General features: G+C 30.2%; 1 protein-coding gene and 2 long non-coding RNA genes across 6 annotated transcripts in view; 2 read left to right on the forward strand and 1 right to left on the reverse strand.

The window, feature by feature from the left end:
* LOC122501095 overlaps window positions 1-27,745 on the forward strand; it is a 532,769-nt gene that overhangs the window by 187,392 nt on the left and 317,632 nt on the right. For all 4 annotated transcript variants that reach the window (XM_043610362.1, XM_043610361.1, XM_043610359.1 and 1 more), the window contains one exon: window positions 11,673-11,916. In XM_043610362.1, the coding sequence (XP_043466297.1) occupies window positions 11,673-11,916 (244 nt within the window). The remainder of the gene's footprint in view (window positions 1-11,672; window positions 11,917-27,745) is intronic.
* On the reverse strand, window positions 20,990-21,250 carry LOC122501097. The gene is made up of 2 exons (XR_006301539.1): window positions 21,189-21,250; window positions 20,990-21,110 (listed from the first exon to the last, which is right to left on the reverse strand). It is a non-coding gene; the product is annotated as an uncharacterized LOC122501097 (long non-coding RNA).
* LOC122501096 lies at window positions 21,497-21,757 on the forward strand. Its single transcript, XR_006301538.1, has 2 exons — window positions 21,497-21,558; window positions 21,637-21,757. It is a non-coding gene; the product is annotated as an uncharacterized LOC122501096 (long non-coding RNA).

Here is a 27,745-nt window from a genome sequence, read left to right on the forward strand (position 1 = left end):
TGAGCGGGTTTACCCCAGTCTCCCCTATAAAATGTGGATATCAACCTTAAATATACATTTTTGACCATGCAATGTAAATCGACTGTAACACTCTTAATTTTCATTAAATCTTATACTATGACATATGGATCCAAAGGTAATTTAATTATCTTTACAATGACATGCTATTCATTATTATTTTGACATTTATATTTATGTTAAAAATGAAAAAACACAAAATTTTTAGCGTTTTTATGGTTCAAAGGCTCTGAACCACGGGTTAATATTAAAAAATTTTATTTCCAAATATTGTGTTCTTATTTTTACACAATTTGAAAGGATTTTAGGGGATGAGACCCAATAAAAAAAACTTTTTATTTTTTTTGGGCACCCTACTACACAAGCACGGCCCAAAAACATACCACTCTTTAAATCACGATTTTTTTGTAAATACAAATGTCAGAAAATTAACAAATAAACCATTCGAAAGATTATTAACCCTCCGTCACACACCTTAGAAAAAATTACGACTTTACACACGTTTAGAGGGAATCCCTCACCACATTGTAAAATAAGCGACATTACAACATAAACGAAGGAATCAACAAAAATTTAGTTTTAACACAAACTTACAAATATGTAGTAAATTATTCTAAATTATAAAATTAATAAAATTAATTTTTGGTCTCAAAAATAAACAAGTTTTAAATCCAGATGTTCATTACATTAACATTTTGCTTCCACTTTACGATCAGCAAAAAAAAATTTGCTTCCTCGTAGAGGAAGCATTAATGATAAGTATATTTAATTTTTAAATAATTTTTAATACAATTTTACATTTATAAAATAAAGTTCATTCGTCTTAAGAGAAAGAATAAAATTTTCTTATACAGTAATATAAATCTAAATAAACAAAAAAATTTTTAGTAAAAAAGTAAATTTTTCAACTTTAATTGTAATTAAATTCTATATTTTCAATAGAATATATACTTTATATACTACATCAATCGATTCGTCTTAATGCAAAGAATAAGATTTTTGATTTATTTTTTAATAAATAATAACATTTTATTGTACTGCAATATGATTTTTAAGAAAAAATGAATTTTTATTAAAAGTGCAAATTTTTTGTCTATAATTGGTTTTAATTCTATAAATTTAGAAACAATATATACTTTATATATACCAATCGATCCGTCTTGGTGCAAAGAACAAGATTTTAGAAATAAATGAGTAAGATTTTCTTATACAGCAACATAATTTTGCGGAAAGAACTCATTTTTTAATAAAAATGCGAATTTTTCAGCTTTAATTGTGATTAACTCTACAAATTCTCATACAATTTATACTTTGTACATACCAATCGATTCGTCTTGATGCAAAGAATAAGATTTTATTATATATTAACTTCAATAAGCAACTTGAAAAAAAATTTTAAAAAAAATTTTTTTTAGAAAAAAGTCAAAAATAAATTTTTTTCTGAGAATTTTTTAAAGTCTATCAATCCATTTCGAGATATTTTTATGATAAATATACCTAGTAAATTTTATCCAAATTCGTTAAAACCTTTTCGAGTTATCGTGTTCACAAAAATCGGGATCCACACACATACACATACATCCGGACAATTGTTCAGGGTCTTATATAACATAGTCCCATATAGAAGAAAATTTGTTAAAAGGTTTTTTAAAAATTATGTAAATTAAACGACTACAAAGCTTCCTCACGAGGAAGCAAAATTAATTACACGAATGCACATCTTCGAAGGAATTACACTTTACATGTAAAAATAATGTAACATTAACAAATAAGCAAAAAAATCATTAAATAATTTATTTTAATTATATTTACAATATAATTTTGTCATTAACCAACAGTGGAACAAAAAATGTTTTGAAAACTTGATTTTTTTATTTAACATAACCTCACTTTTTCGAGTTTTTTCTGGCTTTAAAGCTTCATAATTAAATATTAATTAAGTTTAAACTAAATGTTTTTTTAGAAATGTGTTGAGGAGTAAATTGTCGAAAGGTATAGAAACTGATTTTATTTTGCAATGAGAAAAACAAAAGTTATTTTAAAAATACTGAAACCGTAGAGGGAATCCCTTTCTAGGTGTGTGACGGAGGGTTAAAATCTACGATTAATGATACATAACTGGAAATTTTCATAATTTATACAAAGATTGCAGCAATCGACAAATTTGACAAAAAAATTTAAAAAATAAAATTTTTTTGGAAATTTTTTCAACCTCTGCACATTTTTTAAAAATTGTAGAAAAAATTTGAAACTTACATAAGTGTGATTATTTAAGTTTCATCTTTAACTTAAGACCAAAAGAGTTCAAAAATCTTAATTGGTTAGCGAGATATCATTATAAACGTCCGAGTATGTTTTTTAACAAATGCTTTGAATTAGTCGATTTTGAACGGTTTTTGGCTGAAAATGCTCGGTCGTTTATAATGATATCTCGCTTCTTAATCGATTAAGATTTTTGAACTCTTTTTGTCTTAAATTTAAGATGAGACTTGAATGATCACACCTATACACTACCGTCCACGAGTATCAGGAATATGAGACAAGTCACACCCAGAAAGTCTCCCCCGGACAAGTCCTCCCACGACAAGTCTCCACAGAGACATAACTCCCCATGAGACAAGACTTCCCATGGACAGCTCCTCCCAGAGGACAAGTCTTCCCAGGGACATCTCTTCCCAAATGTAAATATTAAAAGTAAATAATGCCATGGGTGGACAAGTCTTCCCGGGACATCTCTCCCCAGTGAAAAATTGTTTACTAAAATAGTGACAAATTAAAGACAAGTCTCCCCTGGACAAGTCTCCCCAGTTAAAAAATGTTTATTAAAACAGTGACAAATTCAGGACAAGTCTCCCTAGGACTTCTCTTTCCAGTTAAAAAATGTTTATTAAAACAGTGACAAATTCAGGACAAGTCTCCCCAGTTAAAAAATGTTTATTAAAACAGTGACAAATTCAGGACAAGTCTCCCCAGGGCAAGTCTCTCCGGGACATCTCTCCCCTGTAAAAATTATTTATTAAAACGGTGGTACATTCAGGATTAAGGGGGAAGTCTACTGTGACAAGGGAAAGAATAGGCCGATTTTTGCGCATTTTTTTTTCTAACAAAATACGACTTTGACATTAAATTAAATTATACCGTCCTATATTATATATTTAAGTATTTGTAAAGAAAATTTTAAGTCTAAATATTCAAAATTTCCGTGGTGGCACTCCTTTAAGCGCAATTTTGTCCTTTTTAGGTGCACAAACGGTGACACGGTGTACATGAAATCTCACGTCTGGGTGATTTAAACCAAAGAAAAAAAATATGGTTGTCATCTACATAGTATTGATTCTCGTCTGACGAAAGATTTTGTAGATATCTTTTTTTATTTAACCCATTAACGTCTGAAACCTCTGAAAATTTGTGTTTATTTAAAGATTTAATTTCATATACTGAAAATACTCCCTGCAAGTAACTGAAGTGTTTCTTTATGTTTTCGGGGTCGCTGTACAAGATTCCGGGCTCAGATTTTAAATTTATCGCAAAGAAAATTAAACATGGCAAATTGTGTGCATCAAATTGCAAAAAAAATAAAAAATTTTTTTTAAATAATTATTTTTTACTGAAAATATTTGTTTCACGCGAATAAAATTGTCACAATTTGGCACAAACTTATTGAACTTTCAAAATATGCAAAAGCGGAAATTAAAAAACAAAATGGCGGCTCCAAAATGGCGCTAATTTGAGGAAAAAATTATTCAATTCTTTCTATGGTGCACCGATATTTACCATGGCTATGAAATCTAACAGAACTTAGTGTTTATATGTTTTTGAGGTCGCTCATGACGAATATATAATCGGATTTTCAAAATTCAAAATGGCGGATCCAATATGACCGACAAATTTTTTTTGAATTTACTCGATTCGCTTAATTTTTGTTACTCAGGGGTTTTTAGGGTCGAAGATTATGAATCTGCTATCGGATTTACAAAATTCAAAATGGCGGATATATTCGCTTGAATTTTGTTACTCCAGGGGTTTTTGGGGTCGCAGATTATGAATTTGCAATTGGAGTTTCTAAATACAAAATGGCGGATGCAATATAGCGGACAAAAATTATTTAATCAATTCTAGTCGCCTGAAATTTGAAAATGATGACCATCTATTAGGCATAATAGTCAGAATAAGGCGGAATAAGGCAAAACACAAAGAAAATCCATTAGAAATACACAATCAAAAAATTGTTGTTCCAAATCTAATTTGGCTTAGCTTTGAAAAATTCTTTTAACTCTGTTCTATCATATCACTATTAATATTTTCAAACTTAAAACGTGACAATGTTGATGAAACAATTAGAGATGACAGATAGGAAATCTTCAAGCGTATCTAGTAAATTCAAATAATTTTTGTCCGTCATATTGGATCTGCCATTTTGTATTTTAAAAATATAATTGCAGATTCATAATTAGCGACCACAAAAACCCCTGAGAAACAAGTTCTTTTTTTAATTTTCGCTTTTATATATTTTGAAAGTTCAATAAGTTTGTGCCAAATTGCGACACTTGTATTCGTGTGAAAAAAGGTTTTCAGTAAGAAATAATTATTTTAAAAAAAATTTTTATTTTTTTTGCAATTTGATGCACAAAATTCACCATATTTAATTTTCTTTGCGATAAATTTTAAATCTAAGCCCGGAATCTTGTAGAGCGACCCCGAAAACATAAAGGAACACTTCAAATACTTGCATCAAGCATTTTTTGTATATGAAATTAAATCTTTAATTAAACACAAAATTTCTGAGGTTTCAGGCATTAATGGGTTAATTGTTATAAACAATAATATAATCAAATGTAAAACAAAAATTGAAAAAATTTCATGAATTCTTTTCTTCGGCGCCAAAATTTTTTATTGTCAAAATTTTTCGTCAGACGAGAGTCGACACTATGCAGATGACAACCATATTTTGTTTTTTTGCGCTTGAAAGGAGCGAAATTGCGCTTGAAGGAGTGCCATGACAGCAATTTTGAATATTTCGACTTAAAAATTTTTTTACAAATACTTGAATATATAATATAGGACTGTTTAATTTCATTTAATGTCGAAGTCGTATTTTGTTAGCAAAGAAAATCCGCAAAAATCGGCATATTTTTTCCTTTGTCACAGTAGACTTCTCCCTTAATAAAAAATTTTTACTGAGGAGAGATGTCCCGGGGAGACTTGTCCTTAATTTGTCACTGTTTTAATAAACAATTTTTTACTGGGGAGAGATGTCCCGGAGAGACTTGTCCTGAATTTGTCACTGTTTTAATAAACAATTTTTCACTGTGGAGTGATGTCCCGGGAAGACTTGTCCTGAATTTGCCATTGTTTTAATAAATAATTTTTACTGGGAAGAGATGTCCCGGGGAGACTTGTCCTGAATTTGTCACTGTTTTAATGAATATTGTTTATTGGGAGTGATGTCCCGGAAAGACTTGTTCTGAATGTGCCATTGTTTTAATAAATAATTTTTACTGGAGATAGATGTCCCGGGGAGACTTGTCCTAAGGAGACTTGTCCTGAATTTGTCACTGTATAATAAACATTTTTTAACTGGGGAGAGATGTCCCGGGGAGACTTGTCCTGGGGAGACTTGTCTTCAATTTGCCACTGTTTTAATGAATATTGTTTATTGGGGAGACTTGTCCTGAATTTGTCACTGTTTTAATTAAAATTTTTTAACTGGGGAGAGATATCCTGGAGAGACTTGTCCTGAATTTGTCACTGTTTTAATAAACATTTTTCAACTGGGGAGAGATGTCCCGGGGAGACTTGTCCTGGGGAGACTTGTCCTTAATTTGTCACTGTTTTAATAAATAATTTTTCACTGGGGAGAGATGTCCTGGGGAGACTTGTCTTGAATTTGTTAATGTTTTAATAAACATTTTTTCACTGGGGAGTGATGTCCCGAGGAGACTTGTCATTAATTTGTCACTGTTTCAATAAACAATTTTTACTGGGAAGAGATGTCCCGGGGAGACTTGTCCTGAATTTGTCACTGTTTTAATGAATATTGTTTATTGGGAGTGATGTCCCGGAAAGACTTGTTCTGAATGTGCCATTGTTTTAATAAATAATTTTTACTGGAGATAGATGTCAGAGAATGGCATTGAAAACGGACGGATTTATGCGTCCTTACTTTCTCTCTCATTCGCTGCCACGCGAATCCAGAATCGAGTCGTCATAGTTGAATTTCAATGCACCAATCGGTCGAAACACGGCTTCACAACACGGCTTTCTAACCGTATTTAAGAACTTTTTGTATCTCTTTTATTTACGAGATATAATTAAAACTAATATAATTTTAATTTATATATAGTTATAATTAATACTAATAACAAATCTCTAAAAGGATCCGTTTATTTTACACTTGTGGAGTAGCAGCTAGTTTTACTGGTTAGTTCCCGACTAGATATTCTAGACTAGTACCCGATCTGACGACCGTTATGAAAGTAGATGGGTTCCAACTATTTTCCCTAATCAGTTCCCCACTACAGATAGGGACTTCTGACTAGAACCCCATTAAACTCCAATCTTAATTTCTACATGGGATACTCGTGGACGGTAGTGTATAACTTTCAAAATTTTTCTAGGGGAATGTAAGGTATTGTGGCGTGTAAGGTATGGTGGCGGACTTGTCAAATCTGGTATGTAACGTCACATCTGAAGCGCCTTATCACTATGGTCGATGTCTTTTATCGTGATGACATTTTATATGTTGTAGTATTAATGACCAAACGCGTGCTCTGTACTCTAAGTGATTTTGAATAAAAAAGTAGTGAAAAAAAAGTTTTATTAGATATGTGTGTTAACAGTGACAGAATGAAGTTTTGAAAATTGAGCCAGGTAAATGTATGGAACGTATTGTTTAGACCTTGGACAACAGTTTTTTGTATTTTACATTTTTCTCAATTCGCGCTGTATGAAAGTAACACCATCATATTTTCATCAATAGCTTGTAAGGTATGATGGCGTAATTTTTGTAACGTACAGTGGCTGATCATTTTTTGCACGAGTTTTAATTGTCTTTGCATTTTTGTGTACTAATGCCTCTTGTGCTCCACCGCAATAATTCTCGAATATGTGACACTTGCGGTCTTCTCTTCTTCTAGTTGCGTTAAAACAGTCACCAGCTTCTTCACATGTCCAAATTGTAACCATAACTGAAGTGAAACTGTTTTTCTATAATGTAAAATCATCAGTTTTTTTGTTGTTATTTTTCATCATTTCTAGTAGTTTCAATAAATGATTTTAACATCTAGATAATATTTTAGTTGAATATACCAAATCCGCCACCATACCTTTCAAATTTCAAAAATAAAAAAAATCAGTGTTTTGCGCCAAGAGCTGTAAAATTTTACTGCATTTAAATTTTAACAGCCGCTTCTGACAGAAATATGCTTAATAGATGTCAGCAACTGTCTGCTTTTGAAATTTTGAAAAATATTGTTTTTTGAGAGAGAGGGAGACGCAAAAAACAAAGTGTCCGCCACCATACCATACACTCCCCTACAATTTTTAAAAAATGTGCACGGGTTGGAAAAATTTCCAAAAAAATTTTTTTGTCAAATTTGTTGATTGCTGCAAACTTTGTATAACTTATTAAAATTTTCAGTTATGTATCATTAATCGCAGAATTTAATAATCTTGCGAATGGTATATTTGTTAATTTTCTGATATTTGTATTTACAAAACAATCGTGATTTAAAGATTGGTATGTTTTTGGGCCGTGTGCGTGCATCCGTACCGATAATTCCCGACGGTAGTTGAGTAAAATGTCTATTTGGTGTCAAGTTTACTGAGAAAACTTGAAAAAAACTAGCGTGGCAAAGTAAAACTTAAATATATATGGGCATATCTCTGGAACCTTTAACTTTCATGTCCCTCGCATATATTTCGATAATTTCAATAAGTTTTTACTTTATTTTTGTTGGAAATATTAAAGCTTGATAAGATAAGTCAGTTCCAACAGGTTTTACATTAATTTATTAAATAGATCAATAACTATTCCAATTTGAGTGCCCGATTTTTTACAATATCTACTTGTCCCTAACCATACTTTCGGATGGGTTAAACGATAAAACTTTGTAATGAATAAGAATTACTAATTCTAAGACGCATCCTTTTTAATGTTAATTAAACAGTGTACACTTTTCCGTATGGAAACTAAAAATTTGTTAATTGTGAAAAAAGTTATAAGCTTTTAAAAGTTGTCCCTCACTTTTAACCTTTTTGATCCTAATCGACATATTTATCATTTTTCATGAATATGACAAATGGCACATCAAAATGACTCACGGGAAATAAAAGTTCAAATTACACAGGCACACAAAAAAAAAACAAGTTTCGTGGCCGAGACACTACAGTAGTATATTCCCATGTATTTTTGGCCGCTGAATCCGAATCTGAAGTCCGAATGCTCAAATTGGTTCTTTTTTTTGAGTTATACTAAAAAAACGACTCAAAACACGAATTTGAACCAAAAAAATTAAAAATTTTTTTTGTGACATGACAATAGCATATTTCCATGTATTTTTTCCCGCTGAATCCGGATTCGAAGTCAGAATTGACAGATGTGCTCAAAATTATGAGCTAAACTCAAAAAACGACTCAAAAAACCGAATTAAAATGACGAAAATGAACAATTTTTTCTGTGACACTGCAAAAGTATATTCCTATGTATTTTTTCACGCTGAATCCGAATTCGAAGTCAAAATAGACAGATTTGCTCAAAATTTTGAGATAAACTCAAAAAACCACTCAAAAAAAGACTCAAAAATCCGAATTAAGATGAAAAAATTTTTTATGACACTACACTACTATATTCCCATGTACTTTTTTCCGCAGAATCCGAATTCGCAGTCAGAATTAACAGATTTGCTCAAAATTTTGAAATAAGCTCAAAGAACTGATAAAAAAAGCGATTTAAAATAAAGAAATGGAAATTTTTTGCTATGACACTACATTACAGTATTTCCATATATTTTTACACTCGGATCTCGCATTTGAAGTCAGAATTATTCTAATGGCTCAAAATTCTGAGACACACAAGAAAATCTGTTAAGTTACAAAAATTAAAGTCAAGAAACTCTACTTTTCTTGCTAGTACATTACATTAGTATATTCTCATGTTTTTACATCTGCTTCTAAATTCAAAGTTAAAATTATTAAATTGGCTCAAAATTTTAAGTTAAATCCAAAAATGCTCAAAATTTAATTTAATGCAAAAGAGTTCATTTTTTTGGGATTCGGTAGTGTATTCTCATGAATTTTATATACGCTGAATACAAATTCGAAGTTAGAATTATCAGAATGACATAAAATTTTTTAGAACTCAAACCCTGGTTACAGGTACAAGCATGCATGTTTTTGAGCACTTTTAATGAAATCAAAAATTTTGAGCCACTTTGAAAATTCTGACTTTGGAATCACAGTGAAAAAATACATGGGAATACACTAGTGTAGTGTCATAGCAAAAAATTTCCTTTATTCATATTAAATTACATTTTTATCAGTTTTTTGAGTATATCTCAAAATTTTGAGCAAATCAGTCATAAATCTGTCAATTCTGACTTTAAATGCGAGATCCGATATGGAAATACTGTAATGTAGTGTCATAGCAAAAAATTTCCATTTCTTTATTTTAAATCGCTTTTTTATCAGTTCTTTGAGCTTATCTCAAAATTTTGAGCAAATCTGTCAATTCTGACTGCGAATTCGGATTCAGCGGGAAAAAGTACATGGGAATATAGTAGTGTAGTGTCATAAAAATTTTTTTTCATCTTAATTCGGTTTTTTGAGTCTTTTTTTGAGTGGTTTTTTGAGTTTATCTCAAAATTTTGAGCAAATCTGTCTATTTTGACTTCGAATTCGGATTCAGCGTGAAAAAATACATAGGAATATACTTTTGCAGTGTCACAGAAAAAATTTTTCATTTTTGTCATTTTAATTCGGTTTTTTGAGTCGTTTTTTGAGTTTAGCTCATAATTTTGAGCACATCTGTCAATTCTGACTTCGAATCCGGATTCAGCGGGAAGAAATACATGGAAATATGCTATTGTCATGTCACAAAAAAAAATTTTAATTTTTTTGGTTCAAATTCGTGTTTTGAGTCGTTTTTTGAGTATAACTCAAAAAAAAGAACCAATTTGAGCATTCGGACTTCAGATTCGGATTCAGCGGCCAAAAATACATGGGAATATACTACTGTAGTGTCTCGGCCACGACACTTTTTTTTTGTGTGCCTGTGTTATTAGAATTATTTTGAGACATAGTAAATTGATGTGTCTCGTGTCTTCAAAAAACTGTTGTTATTTAAATAACAGAAAACACGTGCGTACAAAATTTGAAAACGACCGTAATTCGAGTGATACTCCACGAAAATCAAATAAAAGTATTTGAAAAAAACTTGTAGGTATATATTTTCGCATGTGTCATTTAACATTCCGTGAATGTGCTTCAAGAAAAAATACTTTATTGCAAAGATATTGTAAAAATATTTGTCAATTACGGTAGACTGTAATCGACCAAAAGTTTTTAGAAAAGAAATTGTTAAGTATGCGAAGTTGTCAATTCTTACTTTTTTATAGAAACTGTTAAGAAATAAAACTGAAGGTTAAGTTTCAATGTTTATTTTGATTTTTTTTACACAGAATAAATGATAAAAAAAATTAATTCTGAAAAAATAAGATATAAGAAATAAGAAAAATAGAAAAAATGAATAGAAATTGGAAAGTTTATGAGTGTTAAATTTAAATAAAATGTATCTAGAAATTGCAAGGTAAACTTTATACATTATATTTTTACAATTCAGTTTAATTAAAATCTATTTTTAAAATAAAAACTATTTTAATTTTTTAGTAATTCAAACAAAAAATAAAAGAAAAATAATGTTAATGACTAGTAATAATAAAATAAATATAAAAGTAATATATTATATAATAATATAATTATTATTATAAATTATAACCAATTACTTTCAACTGTTTTTGATTCTAAAAAACAAACACCTGTTAAATATTTTTTTGTTGCACGTTAAAAATAATTCGCCATTTTAAATAGTTTATAACTTTTTAAAGACAAATCATTTTATCTGTCCACTTGCATATTTTGAAAGCTTATTTATTAAAGTTTATGTAGACAGAGTTTCAATACTCTGATAAAAAAATTAACAAATTTTTTCTCATTGAAAAGTTAAAGGTTCTATAGATATACGCAGAAGTTTTCTACGACATCTAGAGCTGCGCACTACATTTTATTCACCTTCCTTACAAGGGAAGTCACCGTTTATCAAAATATATTCATTTTAAAAAAACAATTTTTTGGAATTTTTAGAAAGTTTTGCTGCAAATTTTCCTTAAGAAAATTTGTAGTAAGTTTATTCTGCAAACTTGCCACCAAGCTGACATTTTGCTATTTTTCTCAAGTTTGCTGCAAACTTACAGTGCAAATTTTTAAACTTTGCATTGCAAACTTGCTACGAATTTGCTAAAAATTGTTGTGCTATAATTCTACGTAGAATGATATCAATAGCTCAAAATTAAATTTTTAGGATATAAGGTTCTTTTCATCGCGTCAGTAAACATAGACAATTTTTTTCAAATATATTTAATAATTGTATGATATTTCAGAAGGTGAATATAAAGAAAAACAATGCTCCAGAAATGGCCTTGTTTGTTGGTGTGTTGATCCTAACGGAAAAAAAGCATTTGGCTCCATGGGTCTTGCAGAAAGAGTTGATTGCTTATCAAATCTTCAAGCCAGGGCTCTTTCCTCTTCCTGTATTCCCCAACAATGTGCCCAAGTTTGTCAATACGGCTTTAAAGATGACAATTCTGGTTGTTCAACTTGCGAGTGTAATAATCCATGTCAAGGGTAAGATTTTATTTTTATAATAAGTATTAAATTAATTTATTTTGTTTGAATCTGTTCTCCAAAACCAATTTTACCATGCATATTAAGCCGTGAGAGAATATTAAATAATAATTTTTAATAATTACTTAATATTAGTATTCATTAATATTACGCGATTTTAACAAAAAGATAAATATTTAAAATTAATAAATCTAACAATATTTAGTAAACACTAAAAGAGAGGGTTATTTACCTAATTACGGATAAATTCGCTGACCTATTTATTCGCATTAAATTTTCATACCATCAAAATGTTATGCTTATATTTACACGGAAAGAATTTAGGGCGACCTACTGTTCCACTTGAATGGAAATTTGACGACTGTGATACTATCTCAATTCGAGCATACTACAATCCAGTTTTGGGTATCCAAGTTGAAAATTCTGCAGACATTCCGCAGACTTTAAGTAGATTCCTGTCTGCAGACAGTATGTTGAAAGTCTGCAAATATTCTGTTGTAATTCTGTTCGTTTAAAAGATCATAGACAACAATTATTTAGTGAAACCTAATAGATTTATGATTATCCTGCTCAGAAAAGTTAACAACTTGAGAAGTTAATGTTAAATCGATGTCTTGAAACACACCCTCACAACAAAATGATATCATGATGATATTTCTTATTCGCAAGAAGGCCAGGTCACACTGCCTGAACCAAAAAAAAGTTTGACAAAAATGGATCCACAATCTGGTTGTCGGGAATGTTTCTGCATCATACCAAATGTAAAAATCCGTTGAGATCAAAATCCTAGCTGATCCTTTTTTTGAGATATCAATATATTTACATGCAAATTTTTGCAAAACGTTCAAATTAAAACTTTGTAACTTCATGTCGGCAATCCAATCACGCAAAAGGTATCTTAAATATTTTTTATATGTAAAAATATATCATTACATTGATATATAAATATAATATAAAATATATCATTACAGACCTAAACAAAGAAAATTGATTAAGGGGTTATGCCACTCTAGAAACCGAAAAAATAGGCATTTTTTGTGAATTTTTTGCAGAGAATTTATAAAGTCAATTAAAATTGGAATATGAGGAGTTTATTGTACATCTTTTGAAGTTTAAAAATATAAATTTTCATAATAATTTAATGAAAAATGGCGACGCTGTTGGGGTTTTCCGTCGACATCTCTGTGGCGCATATGGTCCGTGGCCGCACCAACTGTTCCCGTAAATTTTGAAATATCTTGAGTATATAATTTTTTATTTATTGTACATTACAATAGCTAAAGCAACACGTAGGATTTTTTCGATATATTGATCCATGGTCAAATGGCGCACTTCTAAAGTTAACCTTTCTAAATTCTACCAAAAAATCGTCAGTAAATTGTTAATAAGAAATGAACAATACAAAATAAAAAAAAATCCTACGTGATGCCTTAAAAAATATATTTTCAAAGATGTTTGTGAAGTTTGAACTTAATCGGTTGAAAATTGTACGAGTTGTTAGTGCGGCCAACTCGAAAAATGTAGTTTTCAGATAATCGCGTTTAAAGTTTAAAGTTAATATGCTCTTCACATGCTTGACTATGCCTAACTGACTGAAACAGACGCTTGCATACTGTTTGTGAAGCCAAATTGTGTAGAATAGACTATAGTTTAGGCAGAAAAGTAGCCTTATACCTGCTCTAGATCCTTCAAAGATCACCTCCCGTAGCGCGCTAACAAAAGGACCTCGCCGCTACGAAAATACGAAACTACGATAATAAATTACTTAGAGATTTTCCCTAGCCGTAATACTACGATATGTTATTTCTGATACCCTAAGGGACTATTTAATGCAAAAAAATAAAAATCGATTTTTTTAAAATCCTAGAGTGGCATAACCCCTTAATATTTATTAAAATTTCGGGGTTTTTCAATATAAAGTTTAGTTAAAAGTTGGTTTAGAACTTTTCTGATATTTCAGGTAATATTTCCGTAACCTTTATATTTCTTTCAAGTGTATTAATTATATTTTAATAATATTTGCACAAAATTTTATTTATTTGATTGAAAAAATACAAACAATAAGACATATTATGTAGACAAATACAAAAAAAATTTTATTACGTTAGGGTCCCCACTTTTCCCCACATTCCCCTAGTTGGACACTGAAGGATACGTTATTATAAAAGGTGTGCATTTAATCGAGTCAAACCAAACATTAATCGACTCGACAACAGAAAATTTGAATAGGAGATAATTCGATTCGAACTAGTCAATTCGAAAATCGGCGTTTCGAATTTCGAATTGCTCAACTCGACTCGGTCTACTTTCGATTCGAATCGGCCAATTCGAAGTTTCGACTTTCGAATTGCTCGACTCGATTTTCAAATAAATTCGGCCAATTCGAAACACAACATACTGCAACACATCATAGCACATTACATAGATTCGAAAGTCTAACTTCGATTTTCGAATTGGCTGACTTTATTCGAAAATCGAGTCGAGTTGAGCAATTAGAAATTTGAAACTTCGAATTGGCCGATTCAAATCGAAAGAAGACCGAGTCGAGTTGTGCGATTCGAACATTCGAATTTTGAATTGGCAAGTTCGAATCAAATTTTCTCTCGATTCGAATTTTGCACACCTCTAGTTCTTATATTATGCATTTTTTCTTAAAATAACAAATAGTTACTACTTGTTTGAGCACATCAATTAAAGGTGTTTTTCACAATTAAAAATCATATTAATTTGTTACAAATACTTGAGTATTTAATAAAATAAAGTAAAAGCATTTTAATGAAAAATCACAAAAGCTTCAGTAGTAGGAAATAATTTTTTAATTGCTTACTGCTGGAAAATTGAAATAAAGCTTATTAGAAGTTGATAATATAATACTTAAATCTTTCACAAATATCAATCAATTTTCTTCTTTGAGGTCTTATTTTAAATGTTATTACATATATTTACATACAAAAATATTTAAGATACTTTTTGCGTGATTAGTTTGCCTACATGAAGTTAAAAAGTTTTAATTTTAACGTTTTGCAAAAATTTGCATGTAAATATATTGTGACGTGACATTTTTGCCACGCCACAAAATGTAATTTTGTTTGATAAAAATATTATTGATGCGGATATTTCGTCTTTAATTCTGGGTATTCTTTCGCCCCGACTTTCGATTTTGGTTGGATATTGATTTCACTACACTCTTATCGTTTTGCCTGTTTGCAATGGGAATTTGGATCAATACTGCTGGGACTTTATCGCAATTTGGTCAACAATAAGGTGTGACCCACTTGTCATTTTTTGTGGATTTTGCGGAGGTTTCATCAACAATGAGGAGTGATGAAATTAGCAACTATCCGGCCCTCTTTTTGCGAGCGTACTGTTGACATTAAGGCACAACAGTATACTTCCTTTTTATTTGGGATTTTGTCGACAATGAGGAGCGACTGATCTAACTATATCGTCAATTTTGGATGCTGGACGTCAATGAGGTGCGGACAGTCCAAAATCACTATGTTTTTTTTGTTATATTTTTTGTTTTAGTTACGCTTTTGGTGGTAGAAAATAGATCCAGCCTCCGTATCGAGCCTTCTACTATCGTATTATGGATCTGCGTAAACGTAGTCAAAATATACGTTTGTCGAGATTTTGACATATCGTCTGCGGACTAAAATAAGGACCACCTGCAGTAGTCTAGTTTTCCCGAGGCAAAGTACGAGAATTATTGAGAAGAATTCGACATCTGGAATCTAACGTTATCGAAAAGAAGGATGGGTCTTAGATCAAATATAGCCAAACTTATGATTATCGTTCAAGGACTTCTGTCAACGGCCACTTCATCTCGCTAGCAGCCAATTTCAGCATTTTCGTATTATTTTTATTTTTTATTTATGTTTTCTTAGTTATTTTTGTAATTTCGCGCGTATTTGCCTATTCGTCTCTTATTTGATTTTTACGGTAATTTAATATTTTTTTGAGAATTTTGCCAATTTTTCAGTTTATTATTTAATAGTTTGATTTTTTTAATTTAGAGTAATTCCGACATTTTTTTTGCTATACTTCCAGAGCGCTAGCTCGGTATCGGGATAACACATTTTTAAAGGTTAATTCTGCTGTAGTTTATAGAAAATTTTGATTCTTGAAAGATTTAATTTTGTTAAATTTCATTTTGATTGTGTCCCGGTCTTAGAAGTTTAAAATGTCAAATTTCTCGTGTATTTAATCGTTAAGATTCGAGATTAGGCGAAATAGTTATTGCGATTATTTGATTAATTGTTATTTCGAGTTATTTTCAATTTTATTGTATTATTACAGAATGTGTGATATTCGAATTTGAATGAGTTTCGCGTGACCGTGTAGCAGACGACGATGCGCCTGCGTCCTAGAGATTAGGGTTAGGTTAGCCAAAAAGGCGCGACCGGCTTGTCGAAACACGAGGCTAGAAGCAACATTTGGTCGGCCGACAGCGTAGAGTCACATCATTTTGTATCGTCTCGTCTATATCGTCTCGTCTGTATCGTCGTTTTCGTCGAGTCAACCTGCCTCCTCTTGCGAAGCCTCATCAGGAGGAAAAATTGCGATCTGTTCCTCTTGTGGTAAAATCTTGGTGAGTCGATGTGACTATTTTTTTGTAAAAATTTGGTTAATTTAACCCTTTGCGGCATAGTGGTAACCCAGATTACCACCTTTTAAATTGTGAAAATATCTGTTTACATACAGTCTTTTTCAAGTAAAATCAAAAAATCTTTGTTTATTAATAATCAAAACATTGTTAAATGTCAAAAAATTGATAGCGAATGAGGTTACGTGAAATTATAAACAACTATAAATAAAGTAAAGAACAAAAAAAATTTTTTTTAAATTCAATTGTAATTGATTGAAAGTCTTCACTCGAGGGTTTTTGGGGTCGCTGATTACGAATCTGAAGTCCGTTTTCCAAAATTCAAGATGGCGGATCCAATATGGCAAACGAATTTTTTTAGAATTAATCGAAATCGCTTGAAAGTCGTTACTCGGGGGTTTTCGGGGTCGCTGATCACGAATCTGAAGTCCATTTTCCTAAATTCAAAATGGTGGATCCAATATGGCGGACGAATTTTTTTTAGAATTGATCGAAATCGCTTGAAAGTTGTTACTCGGGGGTTTTTGGTGTCGCTGATTACGAATCTGAAATTACTTTCAATAAATAAACGTTAAATTATTGAATAATTGTACCGTCAGCATTTGCGTTACCTGATGTACACCGCGGGGAGGTTGCACGATTGAGATTTGTACATCGTTTAGCCCTGAAAAGAACAGTTTGGTAAATACTGTTAAAAACTTTATAATAATCAAATTGAGCTGTTTATTTTCTAATAAAATTAACTAGTTAATTAAAATCAGCGGATTTTAATTGCTATTATAAAGTTTTGATGTGTCTTGCTTTGAACAATTGAATTTTATTTTCAGCAGTGGTAGCGAAGCAATTTGCTTTAGTCTAGTTAGTATTTTAGTTTATTTGAACTCTCAACAGTGTTTTGTTTATTGTTTGTTATAATTAACGTAAATATGCGTTTAGTCAAATATTGCTGATTTATAACTTATTTTTTTTGCACTTGTTATTTGTTTCGTGAAACTATGGATAGTATTTTGTTTATTGTTTGTTACCATCACCGTAGGTATGCGGTCAGTCAAATAATCCTAAATTTGAACTTGTCTTTTTTACGCTACGTTTAGTAGATGAATTGGTAGGACACAAACTACCAAGTTCAACTGGAAAGAAACGTAAATTAATTACAATCTCTTCTTACAAACCAAAATTGTCAGAGGAAAAAAGAAAAAGTCAATCAGCTCATATGCCTAAAATTATCGCTTCACCTAGACGCTGCGCTCATTGCAGTACTAAAGCCGACCAAAAGCGAACATCATGGATATGTAAAACTTGCAATGTACCACTCTGCCTGTTTTCCACAAGAAATTACTTCGCTGCTTACCACTGCTGAAAAAATTCACTTGTTTAAAGCAAGAGACATCAAAACTTTATAATAGCAATTAAAATCCGCTAATTTTAATTAATGAGTTAATTTTATTAGGAAATAAACAGCTCAATTTGATTATTATAAAGTTTTGAACAGTATTTACCAAACTGCCCTTTTCAGGGCTAAACGATGTACAAATCCCGATCGTGCAACCTCCCCGCGGTGTACATCGGGTAACGAAAATGCCGACGGTACAATTATTCAATAATTTAACGTTTATTTACTGAAAGTAATTTCAGATTCGTAATTAGCGACCCCGAAAACCCCCGAGTAACTATTTTCAAGCGATTTCGATCAATTCTAAAAAATTTCGTCCGCCATATTGGATCTGCCATCTTGAATTTTGGAAAACAGACTTCAGATTCGTAATCAGCGACCCTGAAAACGCTCATAAGCATTTGTGATTTTTAAATTAATGTTATAATGTTATGCATGCCGCATAGGGTTAAAACATAAATTCCAGGAGTTCAGGCTTATATTTTTTTGAGTAAATTATTCTCGTTTTTTATGGACTTTAATTTTGAATTATCGGAATGTCGCCATTATCGAGTTGTTCAAAGTAATTATTAATTATCGAGTCTTTAAAAATTAACGATATTTAGCGATATTCAAGCGATAAACCAAAGAAATTGTTTACGATGATTAATTATGATTATTATGCGTCAATTTCTGCATAATTTAAGTTTATCGAAATTAAGCAAGCATTGATCATGTAAATTATCTAAAGAAAATTTATTAAAATTTGTCGAGATCGAGTCAATTTAAATTCGCTATAATTTTGCCGTTTAGTTCGCGTCGTTTCGTAGTATGAAATGAGTGTTGAATGTTGAATTGATCACTTTGTTCATTAATATTTTTTTTGAAATTCACAAGTCATGTAGAGATTATTATCAAATATATTCTTGTTAATATGAATTTTATTTCGATTTGTTTTATTTTATTTTGAGTTAAAGAGACGAGAGAAGATTCTCGATTATAACGAACAACCCACCCCCCTTGTTAAAATTAACAACCGCAAACTAGTCAATGTGCCATTTAAATTCCGTAATTTCGAGAAAGGGGAATAACAAAATTTAGCTTAATTTTGCTGTAGAAATTTTTTAAGTGATTAATTATGACTATTTTGATTTTTTTGGTTTTTCTGCCTATTTTGACTTATCAGTAAGTCTGGCGCCCAACTTTGTTTTGTGATTTTACGTTAAAATTTAGAGAATTTTGGCTATCAAAGAATTTCGTTAAATATTTTTACTTTTGATATGATGCAGAAACATTTCCAACAACCAGATTTTAGATCCATTTTTGTCAAACTTTTTTTTGGTTCAGGCGCAGTGTGAGGTAGCGTCCTTACTCTTCACCGACGTAAGCGAAATGCGTTAAAACAAAAATAATATTCCTTTTTATGAGTTTATTAATTATTATTACAATGATTAAAATTACAGAAAAAGTAACGATCATCTCGCACACGGTAACGTAACAACTCGACATTTTAGATTCCGGCGAAACGATATTTTATTATTATTATTTCTACGATCATTTTAATATTTTAAATTTATTTTATTTGTTACCAAAATATACTTTCTTACGAAGGTTTAATTAATACTCGTTAATACTTCATTAATGATAACACCTCTACTCTGAATCACGATATAGAACGGTTTGAGCAAGAGCGAAGCTTTTAAATAAAATAATTTTGCGCTAAAACAAAAATAATATTCCTTTTTATGGATTTTTTAATTATTATAATGATTAACAGTTCAGAATGTATTATTATTATTAATCACAAATACGACAGTTAATACAGCAAACTATTGATTCTAAGTGTTAATTGCTTCTCTTGCACATTTTTACGGGAAGTAATACAATAACTCGCGATTAAACTGGGTCGCTCTATATACAATGATATTGTCCGCACTGAACTGCACTGGAACTTTTGACAATCGCTCTGCATTTTTCAGGGTTTATATATAGGACTCTTAGTCCATTTATTATGTAAGAAAAATCAAGAAAAGCAAGTTTTGCGCTAAAGCCGGGTACGGCACGTATTTTGCTAAAATCGTGAACATAGTTAAATTCGGGAAAAACACGTACAGTCGTGCTCAAAAATACATTCTCTCAGAAATGGAAAAAGATCCATTTATTTGGTACAAATTGAGATTTATTTTAATCAAAAACTGATGTATAAATGTTTCTAACAAGAGAGTAATAGTAATTGTCAAGAGGCAAGTCTTTAGGTACTAACTGTAATGCGAACTCATGTTCAGTTACGTGCAAAAGAATCGGGCCAAACATTTTTTTATAAATATTTTATATAAAAAAAATTAAAATCATGTACAAATTTTTTAACGTATATTACTTTTATAATTGGGGCATTCTTTCTGAATCAGGCCACCACCCTGCACACTTTATTTTTTAAGATAAAATGTTGTATGTATACTCAACATTTTCGTAAGAAAGTCAAGTTTTTTATGCCGCATGGCGAATTTTATTTCCATTTAGGGGTTGGGCAGTATGTCCAAAAAATCGACCAAACTACCCTAAAAATATGGCCAATTGAGTGAATAACAAAGAAAAATAAAGTAATCTTTCACAAATTCGTTGTAATCTTTCTTGTAAAAGAAACAAACATTTTATTTATGTAGTTTTAACACTGTAGCCTCAAAATAATAAAAACCACCCCCCCTAAACATAGGTTTAAAATAGTTCTAATTTTTCTTAAAAAAATTAGTTAAAAAAACATTTATGAGGCTCATGCTTTATTCAGAATATATTTTAATCAAATTAACCCTCATAAAAATAATGACCAATAAACAGAAATCATCCCCTGTACATTATTTGATAAATTTTTTAATAATTCTCATGAACATAGACATAACATTTTTTTATAGATTCTACAAGTCATGGAATTTTCTGACAATATATATTATGTTTAAACTAAAACTAATAAAAATAACCCCTATAAATCATTCCCTAATTATAATTTTCACAAATTTCCAATTAATCTTACATAAATTGTGTACAAAAAATTTAAATACGGTTTCTGAGGTCCAGAATTTGTTTTGAATATATTTTAATCAAATAAAATTGTTTATATTGTGGCCTTGGGTCCAAAAGATTTGAGAAAGTTGTTAAAAATCAGCAATTATTACTTTATTTCATCGAATGCATTTTCACTGTGAACACAGCTCATCAGGACTACAGAAAAAATATAAAAAAGTTGAGTAAATAGAAAATATGAAATCAATAGCAACATTGTGTGTGGAATAGACCTACCACATTGTTCAATGATACAAATTTATAAAACTTTTAAAAAATTTAAATTCGAAAAGTTTTTAAAGGCCAACATAACCTCAAAGTCGAGACCTGTCAAAAAATGGAATAAAATTTGTTCGGATTTACTGGATTCTTGTTTGAACAAGATCCATCGAGACTTCCTTCATTTTATAATAAATAAAAATCCAACAGAACATTTCCAAATGAAGGAAGTCTCGATGGATCTTGTTCAAACAAGAATCCAGTAAATCCGAACAAATTTTATTCCATTTTTTGACAGGTCTCGACTTTGAGGTTATGTTGGCCTTTAAAAACTTTTCGAATTTAAATTTTTTAAAAGTTTTATAAATTTGTATCATTGAACAATGTGGTAGGTCTATTCCACACACAATGTTGCTATTGATTTCATATTTTCTATTTACTCAACTTTTTTATATTTTTTCTGTAGTCCTGATGAGCTGTGTTCACAGTGAAAATGCATTCGATGAAATAAAGTAATAATTGCTGATTTTTAACAACTTTCTCAAATCTTTTGGACCCAAGGCCACAATATAAACAATTTTATTTGACAAAAATTAAGGTCCTGAAAACACTCTACGTTTTAATATATTTTAATCAAATTCACCCCCATAAAAATAATGACCAATGAACACAAATCACTCCCTGTACATTAATTTCCAATTTAGTAATTATTCTCCTGAACATCGACATAACATTAGTAGATAGGCAGGGAGGGTTCTAACTCAAGATCCCTGCACCGACATGTTACCGACACTTTTAGCCCAGACTCAAACCACTTAGCCAAGACTCAAACCCTTGTGGGGGGGGGGATATTCAGACTGTTATGCTTAGCCAGATATGACGTCATACTTCCTAGAATTTTCGGGGGGGGGGATATTGAGATCATGATGCGAATGTGATTCTTGGAATTTATCTAATTTCTTGGAATTATAAAACAATCCTAGAATTTTCCAAAGGGTTAATGACTCAGAATTTTGGAATTTTTTATTGATGACTCATTATCATTGGTATTTCCTGTTTTTGTTTTTTACAGGGTGCATTATTTAACGATGACACATAATTTCTTTGTTTTTCGCAAAATAGGGTTGATAACTCATTATCATTGGAATTTCCTGTTTTTTGGGTTCATTCTTTAACGATGACGCATAATTTCTTTGTTTTTCGCAAAATAGGGTTGATGACTCATTATCATTGGTATTTCCTGTTTTTGTTTTTTACATGGTGCATTCTTTAACGATGACGCATAATTTCTTTGTTTTTCGCAAAATAGGGTTGATGACTCAGAGTTTTGGAATTTTTTATTGATGACTCATTATCATTGGAATTTCCTGTTTTTGTTTTTTACAGGGTGCATTCTTTAACGATGACACATAATCTCTTTGTTTTTCGCAAAATAGGGTTGATGACTCATTATCATTGGTATTTCCTGTTTTTGTTTTTTACCACAATTCTAAGAAAACCATAATTAACTTGAAATCAAATTAGTCATAATCTGTGTATATAAAGAAGGCAATTTTTCTTATCAAAACCATTCCTGCAGTTTAAGTTGTTCAATCAACATATCATAATTTCATCGTGAAATTCAAGTGCGCTTAAAAAATCTCGTTTTAAAAAAAAATCGCTATAGTTAAAAGTTTAATTTTAGTCTGATCGGAGTTAATCATTGTAGTGAAAAAAATTGACATTTAATACAAGTGATAAAAATGAATTTAGATAAATTAAATGCAGCAAGTAAAGTTATGGAAACTGATAAAAGCTCTAACTATTGTAAAGATTTTGTGAAAATTATGAACAATGCTTTTAAAACATTAAGTAAAAAAACTACAACAGAGGAATTAAATTTTTGGATAAATAATAGTGTAAAAAACATTAGATTACTGAATAAATTGTTAAGAAATGGATCTGTGTCATGTGGAGAGAAAAAAAAGATTTTGTCAACTATTGGACTATTGAAAGCAAATAGCAGAAAGTTTAAGAAACTAAGAAGAACAGGAACTGGTTTATTTAAAAAGGATGAGAGATGGATCAGGTGGGAAGAATTAGAGAATGCTTTCGAGAATAGAATTAGAACAGGTGTTGTTAATTATTTGAAACATAAAAATATGGACAGTTTTCTCAGTGATGCAAAGAAAATGATTATTTCTCGATTAAAAAATGCATTTAAAAAGGTAGGAAACATGAAAGTTAATGTTGTTCTTGCGGCAAATTATACTGTTTTAGAAGAAGGTGAGGAAATTGAAGATATTAAATATTTCAATACTAGAAATTCAAAAATTTTAGAATCAACAAACTTTGATGAATGGTTTGATCATAAAATTCGTGAAAAACTTTTTGTTAAGATTGATGATTTTCAACAAAAAAAGTCAGGTTGGTCTTTAAATGAAATTATAAATTTAAGTGTTAATATAAATAAATATGTCCCTCTTGCGGCTGGATACTCAACATTTATAAGAATGCCAAAATTTATAATTGATAAAAGAGCTGTTATTAATGTTATAAATAATGACAAACATTGTTTTTTATGGTCCATCATTGCACAACGTTATCAAGTTGTAAAGAATAAGGAACGTACAAGTTCATATCCTCACTTTAAAGATACTGATTTAAAGTTTGATGATTTTGAATTCCCCATTACTCTCAGCGATATTCCAAAATTTGAAAAATTAAACAATTTAAGTATTAATGTTTACGGAATTGATAAAAGCAGTAATAAAAAGAATGAAATTGTTCCACTTTATTTAAGTAAAAACAAATCAGATGAACCTACTTATCACTTATTAATGATTGAAAATACAGAACTTGATTTAGACGATGATGATGATGATAATAATTTTCAAAATAACAAAGTTTATCATTTTGCATTAATTAATAATTTATCTCGATTAGTAAAATCTCAAATAACAAAAGATCGAAATCGAACCATATTTTGTGATAGATGTTTATGCCATTTTAAATATGAAAAATCATTTAATAATCATAAAATTGATTGTGATAAAATAAACATGTGTCGAGTGATTTTACCTAATGAAGAGAATAAAATTTTAAAATTTAAAAATTACAGAAATAAAGAAAGTGTTCCCTTTGTCGTGTATGCTGACACTGAAAGTCTCTTAGAACCTATAGCAAGTACACACACAAACACATCAACATACCAAAAACATATCCCAACAAGTTTTGCTTTCTATGTACATTGCAATTTTAACGAATCTCTTTCAGAATTTAAATCATATCGGGGTCCAGATTGTGTTGATTGGTTCATGGCTGAATTAAAACAATTGGCTGAAAAAGCAAATACTTATTTTACAAATATTATTCCAATGGAAAATTTAACTATTTTACAACAAATTCAATTTGATACAGCAACAGTTTGTCATATTTGTGAAAAACCTTTTGAAAATGATGACATTAAACACCGCGACCATTGTCATTTCACGGGAAAATATCGTGGTCCAGCACATCAAGGTTGCAATGTAAATTATAAAGATTCGCATGTTGTTCCCATAATTTTTCACAACTTGTCAGGATATGATGCACATTTCATTATTAAAGCTTTAGCAACGTCTTTTGAGGGTGAAATGAAACTGTTACCAATAAACAAGGAAAAGTACATTTCATTTTCAAAGTATGTCAAAGGCACAAAAGTAGTATTAAGATTTCTGGATTCATTTAGATTTATGCCCAGCAGTTTAGACAAATTATCCTCCTATCTTGAAAATGATGAGAAAAAAATTACTAAAAAGTATTGTAAAAATATGGACGAGTTTAATTTATTGACAAGAAAAGGAATATTTCCTTACGAATATGTTAGTAGCTGGGAAAAATTAGAAGAAGGACAATTGCCAGTAAAAGACTCTTTCTACTCTAAATTAAATGACGCTTATATTTCAGACGAAGACTATGAACATGCTTGTAACGTATGGAAAACGTTTAATTTAAAAACAATAGGAGAATACTCTGACTTGTATTTACAGACTGACGTTCTACTACTTGCCGACATTTTTGAAAATTTTAGAAAAACCTGTTTTACAACTTATAACTTGGACGCGTTACATTACTATACTGCCCCAGGACTGGCATTTGACGCTATGCTCAAGTACACAGACATAAAACTTGATTTGTTGACAGATGTAGAAATGTTGCTTTTTATTGAAAAGGGAATTAGAGGTGGTGTTTCACAATGCTCAAACAGATACGCGAAAGCTAATAATAGATTTATGGAAAAAGATTTTAATCCCTTAATACCAGAATCTTATATCATGTATTTCGATATAAATAATCAGTATGGTGCTTCTATGAGCGAGAGCTTGCCATATACAGATTTTGAATGGTTAGAAAATTATAGTAATGACTTTTTCCTAAATATTCCAGATAATTCTTCAAAAGGATATATTCTTGAAGTAGATTTAGATTATCCAACTCAACTTCATGATTCACATAAAGACTTGCCCTTATGCCCTGAACATTTCATACCTCCTCTCCCAAAATGTAAAATTCCTAAATTGATTCCAAATTTATTACCAAAGAAGAACTATACAATTCACTATAGAAATTTAAAGCTATATTTATCTTTGGGAATGAAATTAACTAAAATACATAGAGTTTTAAAATTTAAGCAAAAGCAATGGTTAAAACCCTACATTGATTTAAATACCGAGCTTAGAAAAAAATCGAGTAATGAATTTGAGAAGAATTTTTACAAGCTAATGAACAATTCTGTATTTGGCAAGACAATGGAAAATGTTAGAAAACACAAAGATGTTAGATTAATAACAAAATGGGAGGGAAGGTATTGCGCGAAAAATTTAATTGCTCAACCAAACTTTCATAGTTGCACCATATTCGATAAAGATATGGTCATTATTGAGATGAATAAAACAAAGGTATACTTTAACAAACCAATTTACATAGGATTCACTATTCTAGACATATCAAAAATAATAACATATGACTTTCATTACAATTACATTAACGAGACTTTCAGTGATTCTGCAAAATTACTCTACACAGATACTGACAGTCTTGTTTATCACATCACAGTACCAAATTTTTATGATTATATTAAAAGAGATTTACATAAATTCGATACATCCGATTATCCTGAAAACAACATTTATAATATACCACTTGCAAATAAAAAAATCCTGGGTCTTATGAAAGACGAAAATAACGGTAAAATTGTAGACGAATTTATAGGTTTAAGATCAAAACTATATGCATTCAAGTTATGGGGTGATGAGGAAGCTAAAAAGAAAGCAAAAGGGGTAAAATATTCAACTTTAAAAAAAATAGGTTTCGATGATTTTAAGCATACTCTCAATGAAAATGAAAACCTGATCCGATCTCAGCACTTTATACGCAGCAAAAAACATGAAGTATTTACTGTCAAACAAAATAAAATTGCTCTCAGTTGGCAGGATGATAAAAGAATTTTGATACCAGGGAAAACTGACACCTTTCCTTGGGGTTACCAACAGCATGATCCAATGGAAATAGATGAAATTGATGTATAAAATGTAAATATTTATTTAAAATGTAGTTTGTATTAGTTCTCTGCTATTCGATTTATACAATTTTTACAATAAATTATACTTAAAAAATATTGTAATTTGTTATAATAAATAAATGTATTTAAAATAAATGTCGTTTCTTATTCCTGAAAACAATAAGGTTAGGTTAGAAATAATAATTACAGTGCAATTGATATTTTATAATTTTATTGAGGAAAAAAATAGAATACATTTTAAACTAAAATACTTAAATATTACAGTTTTTGCAGAACCAAGTTTTTAAGTTTATAACATTCTGAAGAGCACAAGTAAATGTTTTCTTGTTGATTAAATGTTTTGAACAAGTTCCAATACATGTTTCAATGTTTAATTTTTTTAATGAAGGCCAATTTAAATCATTCATATCGATAATTTCTATACAATATTTTTCATCGATTAAGCTTTTTAACCATTTTTTCTTCTCTAAACCTTTAACATAAATTGTCTTTGCTTCTTTAAACACATTTTCTAAAATTTCTTTTAAATAAACGTACGGTACATCACCAGCATTCCAACGAATACCATGGAATTTATTTTCTAACCAACGATTGATAAATTTATATTTGTTTGTGACGCAATTCCATGGACAAGGAGGTTGGAAAACCATATTTATTGGTATTGAATCATTATTTACAGAAACTATAGCTAATTCTTTTAAAACAAATTTATTAATTGGCAATTTGAATCCTTGCACATCCATCAAGTACTGCATTTTTAAATCAACTAATCTCATTACGCGTAAAGAGTTAAATATATATAAGCTTAAAGTTAAACAATTTTTTTGACAATTCCACTGATTGGTTTATATTCAACGATGCGGTCATGCAAAACTAAGCAATAAGCTGAAGTATTGGCGGGAAAATTTTCTTTTGATTCAAATTCTAAGCGGATATCAACTGGTCCACTTTTTAAAGACTCATTTTGTTTTGAACAATCTACTACAACTAAAGGAGCATATTGTAAAAATTCTTTTTTTGATAAAATTGGTTG

The sequence above is a fragment of the Leptopilina heterotoma genome, unplaced genomic scaffold (assembly GCF_015476425.1).
Source record: "Leptopilina heterotoma isolate Lh14 unplaced genomic scaffold, ASM1547642v1 Lhet_201, whole genome shotgun sequence".
Lineage (NCBI taxonomy): Eukaryota > Metazoa > Arthropoda > Insecta > Hymenoptera > Figitidae > Leptopilina > Leptopilina heterotoma.